This window comes from Chaetura pelagica, unplaced genomic scaffold (genome assembly GCF_000747805.2).
Source record: "Chaetura pelagica isolate M959 unplaced genomic scaffold, ChaPel_1.0 scaffold345, whole genome shotgun sequence".
Classification (NCBI taxonomy): domain Eukaryota; kingdom Metazoa; phylum Chordata; class Aves; order Apodiformes; family Apodidae; genus Chaetura; species Chaetura pelagica.
In genome coordinates this window covers 1,629,108-1,639,898 of record NW_009953962.1, presented here as the reverse complement: position 1 = coordinate 1,639,898, position 10,791 = coordinate 1,629,108, and the positions used below count along the sequence as shown (strand labels likewise).

General features: G+C 39.4%; 1 protein-coding gene across 1 annotated transcript in view; it reads left to right on the top strand.

Moving 5' to 3' along the window:
* Nucleotides 1-10,791, top strand: part of FREM1 (FRAS1 related extracellular matrix 1) — a 59,523-nt gene that overhangs the window by 12,526 nt on the left and 36,206 nt on the right. Inside the window, exons 6-15 of the mRNA XM_010001933.1 lie at nucleotides 197-305; nucleotides 1,083-1,214; nucleotides 2,411-2,755; nucleotides 3,429-3,571; nucleotides 4,712-4,908; nucleotides 6,060-6,150; nucleotides 7,044-7,211; nucleotides 7,741-7,949; nucleotides 8,368-8,461; nucleotides 8,839-9,091. Coding sequence (XP_010000235.1) covers nucleotides 197-305; nucleotides 1,083-1,214; nucleotides 2,411-2,755; nucleotides 3,429-3,571; nucleotides 4,712-4,908; nucleotides 6,060-6,150; nucleotides 7,044-7,211; nucleotides 7,741-7,949; nucleotides 8,368-8,461; nucleotides 8,839-9,091 — 1,741 coding nt within the window. The remainder of the gene's footprint in view (nucleotides 1-196; nucleotides 306-1,082; nucleotides 1,215-2,410; nucleotides 2,756-3,428; nucleotides 3,572-4,711; nucleotides 4,909-6,059; nucleotides 6,151-7,043; nucleotides 7,212-7,740; nucleotides 7,950-8,367; nucleotides 8,462-8,838; nucleotides 9,092-10,791) is intronic.

Sequence of the window (10,791 nt, the reverse complement as noted above, 5' to 3'; positions counted from 1 at the left end):
TGCGAAGGACATAATTAATTTGGTGCAGAACCTCAAAGCTTCTTTTCAGAAGCAGAATCAGTTTAATTTATTAACATATTATCCGAATAATTTAAGATATCACAGGATAGCACTCTATATATGTGGGTTTTGGCACAGCTGGCTTTTAGGGTCAATTATTTTTTTTTTATAAATAATTTGCCTTTTTTCACATCAGGTGGAGTTTGAAGTTCATGACTTTTACTTTGAAAGAAGTTTACCAATTGTTGTACGTCTTTCCATCAGAACAACAGATACAAATGCTCCTCGGGTTTCATGGAATACAGGTGAGCTCTACTTTCCTCAGTTTTTTCTTTGTTTGTTTGTTTTGGGTTTTTTCCTCCCTACAGAATTTAGAACATTTTAACAGAGATATTTAACAAAGCTCTAAAATTCAGGTTAACACCTGCAGTTAAAGGATCACTAAACTAAGGCAGTGTAAATCCATTTTTTCCTTTATACATTTTTGGGGGAACATGTTACAACAACTCAAAGAAGTCCTAAGTTTTTACTGGAATGAAAAATAAAGAAAAAAAGGACATTAGAAGAAAATGAAGATTTCAGTATGCAGCATTTTCTTCAAGAATGAGAGAATGCAATCTCCTCAGTAGAACAGGGAAGGAGCTGAGAAGAGGCCTCATATCTCCTAGAGAAACACCACCTGAAATGACTGTTGAGGAAAAAGAAGGGACACTGTCCTCTGTTATGAAGATCAAGATAAAATTTTAAATGGAGACTCACTAAAAAAATCTAAGTGCACAGGTGTAATGCTCCAGCTTGTGCAAATGTTTCGAAATGTGCCTAGGTAGTCTGTCATGTAACTGGGAACCAGAATATGCTATTTTAAAAGAAAATCCTTAAGGACAGTTGACAAAGGCAAGTATGTCAGAATAAAAGCTCTTACCAAGCTTTGAGGCTGGCCTTGAAATATCTGTCACAGGCAGGAATGTAGGTGGAATTAAACATGTGTTTTTTGCTGACTGCAAAAATCTTTAGGAAGGTTAGATGCTGACAGCCTTGAATGCTGCAGATGTTTTGGTGAAATAACGCTCCGCTCTTTCCAGGCCTCAACCTCCTGGAAGGGCAATCCCGACCCATCACTTGGCAACACTTCCAAATTGTAGACAATGACGACATCCAAAATGTTCGCTTGGTCACAATTGATGGCTTACAGCACGGGCGGCTCACCGTAAGAGGTAAATAACTTCAACTGGAGGGCCTGGGAATGTGTTCTGCAGTGACAGCTGGCTATGATAACATGACCATCAATAAGATGTTGATAGTCTGTCCTAAGTCACTCCCTGTTGAGGCCTGCCAGCACAAGAGCCGGATTTACAAGGGAATGAAGGTGTGGAAGGAATACCTGGATGCACAGTAAGAAATTAAAAAATTCACAAACTCATAAAGTAAGTCACCTGCATAGCTTAGACACTGTTGCAAATAATATATTTATGCTATCTTCATCTTTAAATGGGAGATATCTTGAAAATGAAACGGGTTCTTACTTTCTTCACTGGAGGGGAATTCAGCCCAGGTGAGCTAATGCAGCTAGTAAGGGCAGGTAGCAGGCCTGGTGTCACCCTGTCCCACCAAGGCTAAATGATGGGTAACACCCTGGCAGACTGTGCTGCCATGCCACTGCAGCTTTGCCAGCCAGCTCTGTTCCCGCTAATGACTGGCTACCCTTTCTACAGCCCTGACAGACCCGAGGATTAAAACAAGAGTATTGAAAAATTCAGTATTTCAACTTCTATTTTCTTAATGTTCGTTTACATGCAGAAGCTGAAATTTTAAACAAATCACCTATGCTTTCAGTGAGCAGGCATGACCTACGTGAAATGCAATGACTACCTTAACTTCTTTCATAGTTTCTTGAATCTGGTAAGGAATGCTGAGTGATCTTGGTTTTCTGGCCAATACTGACAACATTTAGATACAATTTTTATTTACTGACAGCTTCCAGGTTTATTTCAGAAAGTAGCAATTAAATTAGATTTCTAATTTGTTAGTCTTCTGCATTGTAAATACAACTAATTTTGCTTTGCAACCTCATGAGTCAGCACAATGCTGATGCTTACAATACATGTAGAATGTTATGAAAAGAAAGCAGAGGTTGAAATCTCAGAGGAAACAGTTTCAGACAAAAATCTTTGATGTTTCCGATTATCTTTAGTGCCATGGACATGTGGAAGATTTTGACCAAAACCACAGTTGCAAATTCTGCATTCTTATTAACCATGTCAACTTCTGCAACCTTGTTTCCAGTAGGTGAAGTTATCTTTGATTTTTCTAGTCAGAAATGCATTCTCTGTCTCTGTTCATACTGGTGGAAGGATTCTCCTCTGGGATGAACTGAACAATTTTAATGTGTTTTTTTCCACTGTTTTGACAGGAGGGAAAGGATTCATGTTCACAGTCTCTGACATTCAGGCTGGAGTTGTTCTCTACCATCATGATGACAGCGACTCTACTAAGGACTTTGTGGTTTTTCGGATTTTTGATGGCCCCCACAGTATTCGCCATAAGTTTCCAATCAATATTCTCCCTAAAGATGACAGTCCTCCATTTCTTATCAGCAATATGGTTATTGAAGTTCATGAGGGACAGATGATCTTGATTCAGGGCTCCATGCTTCGTGCTTCTGACATGGATTCCAGTGATGATTACATACTATTCAATATTACCAAGCCCCCACAGGCTGGAGAAATCATGAAGAAACCAGGACCAAACTTGATAGGTAGTGAAACAAGTCCACAGTAGCACACTTTACTTTTTCCTCTCATTTTTTAGCCAGATTAACAATACAATTAGACAATTTATTTTAGCTCAGGACAAACCATGGCGAATTAGGACTTCTTTCATTATACTGTAAATCCCCATCATTAATTAATGCTGGTCTATGCACCAAGATAACTATACCTGTGAACACAATTTATCCCACAATTCTTCCATTCTGAGCCTGTTTTTTTACTGCATTTTTCTCCTTCAGAAAAGTTGGGCTAGTCAGGAATTATTTTATCTGCAAGGATCCCTGACAAGCTCAAAGCTATTAGATGATGCTAATGATGTTAAAAGAAGAAGAAAGATCTCCTTACATTCTCTGAACTCATAAATCTCTGTGCTAGATTGAAGTTAGTGCTGCAAATTCTCTTTTGTCCTCTGAACAAGGCTTTAGGCCCATTTGCTGTGTTGCTTCATTGTTGTATGACCTTTAAGTGATGTTGAAAAGAAAGTGATGATCTTCAGGAAACATGGAAGATAATGAGGTAGCATTTCAAAATACTTGCTTTAGTTAGAGTAAGAAAGAGGATATTATGCTTCACCAGTTACCTGCACAGTTAATTGGTAATTTTTATGAATGGTTAAAATAATACACTGTTACTTAGAATATATATTCTTCAATTCAACAGGCTATGCTGTCAGCAGTTTTCTTCAGAGGGATCTATTTAATGGAATAGTTTATTATCATCATTTGGGAGGAGAAGTGTTTGAGGATTCCCTTGAGTTTGTGCTGTGTGATAGCCATGACCCTCCCAATCTCTCAGAGCCACAGGTATGAAACTGAAGCAATTTCTGGCAAAGTTGATATTTTTTTCTTTCAAATGGCTGATAATTTTACAACTTCTGACAGACTTCCTTCAGTTAATCAAACTGGCACAGATATTTTCTGTTTCCCATCACAGAATCACAGAATAACTTAGGTTGGAAAAGAACTTCAATATCATCTAGTCCAACCATTAACACTACTCTACCAAGTCCAGCATTAAACTATGTCCCCAAGCACCACATCTAGACAACTATTAAACACATCCAGGGATGGTGACTCTACCACCTCCCTGGGCACCATGTTCCAGTGTCTGATAACCCTTTCAGTGAGAAAGTTCTTCCTAATGTCTAGTCTAACCTCTCCTGCTGCAGCTTGAAGCCATTTCCTCTCGTTCTATCACCAGTTACTTGTGAGAAGAGACCAGCGTCTATCTCTTTACAGTGTCCTGTCAAGTAGCTGTAGAGGGTGATGAGGTCTCACCTCAGCCTCCTTTTCTTCAAACAAAACAGCCCCAGCTCCCTCAGCTGCTTGTCATAAGACTTGTTCTCAAGGCCCTTCACCAGCTTGGTCACTCTTCTCTGGACACACTCCAGCACCTCAATGTCTTTCATGTATTGAGGTGCCCAAAGCTGGACACAGTATTCGAGGTGTGGCTTCACCGATGCCAAGTACAGAGGATCAATCACTTCCATGGTCATCACCACTAATAACGTTATTCAGAGCTAGCTCTTGTTCTTCCTTTCCCTGGGGTAATTCTCTCTGCCTGATCTCAGAGAGACAAGTCCATTGCAAAGACTTTTCCTACACCGTGAAGTGAAACGTTGAAAACAAAGTTGATTTGGAGAGTGTAGAAAAAAAACTGAACAGCCCTCCTGAAGTAAACTAAGAATAAACAATTTATTTTACCCAGGAGTAAAACATACTGAATTTAACTTTGCTTTTAATTTACAGGGACACCACTAAGACTCATAGGCTTTGCATTTTAATGTTGTATATCTCCATTACTCATGTGTTCATGATAAGGCATGACAGCCACATCCTATATCTCATACTTCAGTGATCCACTTAATTCTGTCTGAGAACAGCTGTTTGAACAGTCTCTGTTGGGCGGAAAGTCTGCTGATTTTACTGTCTTCCTCATTACAGGTGATGATGGTACACATTATCCCTGTGGATGATCAGCTACCAAGGGAAGCCCCAGGAGCGACCCGCCACCTGGTTGTTAAGGAGACTGAGATTGCTCACCTAACTAAGAAACATCTCCACTTCATAGATGTGGAAGAGCAAGACAGGGAACTCACATACACCATAACCACTTACCCATTTTTCTCTTGTGCACATGGGTAGGTGTCACATGCCATACCTTCCAGGTGGGACAGGACAATGATCTTTGTAAGAGGAGCAGCCTCAGTGGCAGCAGCATGTTTGTGCTTTAGGCTCTTCATCTGATTGCTTGAAGCACAGGTGACAATAGCTATGTATGGCTCTTTTGTTGATGGTTATTGGTGAGTTAGAGCAGAAAGCAACAGAATAATATACAAAAAGCATTGTTGAGAAAGAAATAAAAAGGAGGAAAGCACAGTATTTTTTTTTTCTTCTGTTGGAATTGTGTTTTACACTGACTTGTAGGATCCTGTACAGCACTGAGCACAAGTCACAGCACCTCTCCTAACTGACAGAGTGTGGCTGACCCAGCCTGAGAAGTTGACTTGCGACAGGATTTTCTAGGCTATGTATTATTACCATGCACTGTGGGAAACTCCTGGTCCTAGACCAGGAACCTGTGGAGCAGAATGCAGACAAAACAGGTTATGGGTGTAACAGGGGTAAGGAATGAATGGGTGTGGTAGCAATTACATGTCACTGATGGTGTTTCATCATTTGGTAAATTCTTGACAGCATCAGGAACAAATTGCTAAATAGGAAAGTTAAAATCCAGCCATTGTATGGTTTAAAATCAAGATCAACACTTTCAATTCTGACCTCAAGCAACAGAGGATAATCAGTTAGCAGCTGGGACAGAAGGACATTTAGGCTTTTCGCGTATTCAAACAGCCACATGCTTATCCAGTTTGCTTGTTACTGCTCTTGGAAAGGTGGCTTGCTGGAAACTGTTCAGTTTGTAAGATGCGTGTAAACTAGAAATAATTTCTTTTGATATGTAAAGATAAACATAGGTGTGTAGGTAATAATGTTATGGACTAGGCTTGCAGGTGATGTTATTTTTATCTAGGGTGTGCAGAGACAAACCCAGAACTTGCTTATAAGGTATGCAATGATTTTTTGTAACTATCTTGAAAAATATTTCTTGTGGCCAGCTTTCTGTGATAACATTTAGGTAGACAACAAGGATAGAAGAAAGAAAAATGTTTTTCCTGTCAATGCAGTTGAAAGTAGGGAGCTAATGTGAACTGCAAGCTTGAGCTATGTGACTGCTGTTCTTCCTGTTCTTCAATATTGCTAATGAGGATCTGACAGAAGTATCTTTGTACAGTGACTTGGATGCTGGCAAGTTATTTCTGGTGGACACTATCCCCAAACTGGTCAAGGATCCTGTTGCTCTTGCCCTGCACTCATTTACTCAGGTTTGTTTTGTTACCTGATACCATAACCAGTTTTCAACCGTTTCCATCATGCTTTATTTTCTGTAATATGTAAACACAAATCTCTTTCTGAAACCAGCAGCGCTGCAATTCCTAGCATAGGCTGAATTTGTCTCCACCATGATGTTAAGAGGAAGGAAAAAACCTCATAAAATTTGGAAATGAGAACTTGACAGTTTCCTGCTTCTTCTACCTGTCTCTGTTCGTAGATATGGTACAGGCTGGAACAGACCTTTTCCAGTACTTTGTTGTTCAGTTTTTGTACTTCTGTAGATTGACAGATGTCTTAATGAGAATTAGCAAAGTGCCCTGTTTTATATCTTGCTGTATTGTTAAAGTTGCATAATTGCAGTACCATAATGAGAGCTCTGAGCCTACAAATCAGTTATTTCACACACAAATATGGGTGCCTGGATGCCAGATTTTTGTGATTAGCCTCTTTACCAGCCTGCCCTCACCTGGGGAGACAAGGTGTGCAGTTTATTCATATGGGTGAGGGCAAATTCTACTGCTATGGGAGATGTTACATTAAAAGCTATGCTTTGATGGATTGTTTATTTTAAAGTCACAGTTAGAAAAGGCCCTGGCATCAGTATTCTTAAAGGCTTCCCTCAGTAAGGTAAGGCTGTTGTCTCTGCTATAAACCTTGTCTGTATTTTTTGCCACAAGTCTGAGTATTTGATCTCGTACTCAGTGAATTTATAAAGATGGATTTAATCAATACATCGCGAGTAGCTAAAGAAAAAAATGTTTCTGGAATTTATTTTGGCAGCTCAGGTAACATCTAATCAGAAGATGAGAAAAGTCCCTAATATCTTGAATTATGGCTACTCTCATCATCTCTTCCTACCTGCAAACTTCTGCTCTTTTTGCAGCATGCAGTGAACTATATGAAAATTGCCTACATGCCACCTCTGCAAGACATCGGGCCTGAACCTCAGCAGGTCCAGTTTATTTTTGCTGTCAGCAATCAGCATGGTGGAACTTTGTATGGTATCTGCTTCAATATTACAATCCTTCCTGTGGACAATCAAGCCCCAGAGGTAGGGTGGTGGTAAGGGTGAAAGGGAAGGACTTGGAAATGGCTTTAGGTAGAAACAGAAATGCAGAGAGATGCCCTGATCTGACTGAAATAAAAAATGGAGCTTCCATGGGATCAGGGTTTCATGTTTTGCATGTAGCCTACTTTGAGACTGAAGTGGAAGGTGAGGTCTGGTGTGGGCACAAGGTGCTAAATAAGATGAGGGTTAACTTCAGTGTCTGAGTGGCTGTACAAAAAGATGTATGTCACATCCTGGTTAGCAAAACTGCATCCCTCCTCTTTGAGCTGCCTATTGCCGATGAAGGCCAGAAGCCTCCATGACTGGGATAAGGGCTTGACTGTGTGTATTAAGGCCTACTATTAGCAAATTCCTTAGGTTTTTATAATGCAGCAGAAAGGAGTACACCCTTTGGAGTGTTGTTTTTTAAGGTATTGCATATTGTCATATCAGAATAAATTGAAATTTCCTCGTTTGGTGTATCTGTGGAGGTGCAGTAGAAAAGAGAGTCCAACATTTCTCCTCCATGCAGGTTTCTACAAGCCATTTGAGAGTGGAAGAGGGTGGCCTGAGCCCTGTCACAGAGGCACACATTCTCATCTCTGATGTGGACACAAAACAGGAACATCTATTCCTCCTCCTGCAGAGACAGCCTGAGCATGGGGTGGTGGAGCTGGACAGCATTCCCATGAATGAAGGCGATAGGTTTTCCTGTGGGCACCTGTATACCCTGGCAGTCAGGTTAGAGGAGTGGCTGCCTTTTCCTCTTTTGGTGGGTGAGTTTTTCCATTGGATGAGTAAAAGCCTGCAGTGAAGTGTTGTGAAGTGCAGAGGCTACAGCTAGCTATACTCACCAGAGCAATACCCAAAGAGGACAGCTACTGCAGAGATGACACAAGCAGCCATAACACAGAAGAAACAGCTTCAGTGAAACTTTCTTCCCTTTTTCCCAGCTGAAGTCTGGCTTACATCTAGGGCTTTCTTCTTGTAGGAGCCCCACAGGCCCTCTGGAGGCACTCTGATCCAGAACCAGCAGTCTTAGATAGGGATTGGAAGGGATATTGGAAGGGTTCCACATTGTCTGGCTTGACCAAAAAGCACAACTTCTTTGCATATGTGAATTTTTTTTTTAATTATGATTTTTTAAATTTTCCCAAAGGTATAGGCATGATGGCTCCGAGACTCTCACTGATGTTGTCCTCTTTGCAGCCACAGATGGCATTCACTTTGTAGAGTTCAGCCTGCAGGTCAAGGTCAGTATTTTGCCTATTCCTGAGAAAAATTGCCTGTGTAGAACAGCACAAAGCTTGATTTCTGAAAATATTCACTTTTCCCAGGAAATTGGAAAATAATGGACGTTTTATGCTTTCAATTTCTGCCCCAGCTTTCAGACCTATGTGACAAATTTGAGATTTGGTTTATACTAGATGAAAGGCACTTGTCCTTGCTCTAGCTTGGGTTCTTCTGCTGAACTTATTCTCTCTGTACTTAAATACAACGAATGAAATTTCTTTTGCAAGCTATAGCACTTACAGTTTGAGCTGGAAAGAAATGTATTGAAACAACAGATTTTCATTGAAATGAAAAAGATATTTTCCTGTTTATTATCAGAAATTATTTTTCTGATTAGGTGTCGCCTGTGAACGATGAGCCACCCGTTATCCGAACAGACCCTGTTCCTGTGCTTCACTGCCTGGAGGGTGAAGAAGTGGTCCTCTCCTCAAAGTATATTTATGCCACAGATGCAGACAGTGATGACATGAAACTGATGTTTGTGCTGGCTCACCAGCCCTACCATGGGATATTGAGGAAAGCTGGCATTGCTGTGGATCGTTTCTCCCAGGCTGATGTCACCTCTGGTTTAGTCACATATAAACACACTAGTAAGTGAGTTAAGGAGAATTAGACTGGGAGGTGGTCAGAGAGTTTTTGGCAGAAAACTTATAAATTGAACCATATAATCTCTGCAGAAATTCAGCAGAAACTACTCAGAAATCATATTTATTGTGACTGGAGTTAAAAGGAATCTGGTTTAGAAAGAGGAGTGATGATACACAACCACCAAACGTTGTAATATGTACTCCAAATTCCTGTTTGATCTCAAAATTATATCAGAGCAAATAGATGAAAGCATCATAATCCCAGAGGATTTCTTTCACTATTGCTTATAAAATATCCTGGGCTTTTTTGGCAAAACTACTATTAAATTAGGTACAAAATAGAGTTGTCTTATTTATTGGATGATACTAAAAAGAAAAAAAAAAAGTCTAACTTTTCTATAGTCATGTTTAGATAAAATACTGTAATACTGTAAATGAGGATGCGTAGTTTTAATAGAAAGCTTGTGACAACCTAAGGTACTACTTGCTTGCTTCTCCAATCTAGATGAATATCCACTTTTGGAGCTCTTATAGTCTTTCAGTACCAGAAGAAAAATGATACTCAGATTTTCTTCAAGAGAACTACAGTGCTAACTACGTTATTTTGTGGTTTAATCTTTAAAATTAAACAAATACTTTTAAAAATTACTTAGAGAAATTAAGAGCCATTTAACTCCCTTTCCTCCTTAATGTGGTCCTTTCATTAGCAGTAAAGAGGTTCTCTTTTCTACATCTCTGATGACAGCTTTTGTTTGGTTTTTGTTTTGTTTTGGTTGGGTTTTTTTTTTAAAGGCTTCAGATTTTGTGTAATTAGTCTGTAATTTTGTGTGAGAATGCAGAATAAATGTGATATTTTCAGGCTTGGCACTGTCTAAAATGAACAGCTGGTATTTGAGAAGAGAAGGAAGTGCTTGATTATGGCCACTGATAATAAACTTTTCTTCAGCATCCTAAGGAAAATGGGAGCATTATTTCATTGGCAGTGTTTTGCAGAGGCAATGAAGGGCAGAAGTTGACCTTCAAGTGCATTTGTTTTTAATTACCAAATTTCTACACCTTAAATGTGCTGCCAGCAGATTGTGCAAGAGAGGGTAGGAGTCACTGCCTTTCCTTTTAATGGGCAGTAATATCCTGCAGCAATGCAAGACAGAGGCTGCTGGAAGTGCTGGAAACTGCAGTACACTCTGCCTCAGATGCTTGTTGCAAGGAGTGACAGTTCCCGGTTTTGTGCTGTATCAGCCCACATTTTTAACGTGATTACATGTAGGCAGAAGATACAGTACAGTAACAAAACACAGCCCTTGTCATAGTCCATTTTGTAGTGATAAGAGGCATATGGGAATACACATATTTCTCAGTATGCAAAAAAGCTTTCTTCTGGAAAAGCATGGATATTGTCACTTGTCATAGAAACAGTGTGTATATATGTATATGTAAAAGAAAGATATTTTCTAACATTCTTCAAGGATGCAGAAAAAACCAATAAACCTAATTTTCTGCACAAATATACATTTTGCACATGAACAAAGAACAGAATCATGAGAACTATTAGCAATTTCATTAAAATGACAATATAATATTATACCATTGGAATAATAATATTGCAGCTAGTAGTAATATTAACTTAGCTATATACTCTTCCATATCCTTTTATTCTAAAACAGAATTAAGCTTGTTAAAATTAATTACAAATAACTAACCAA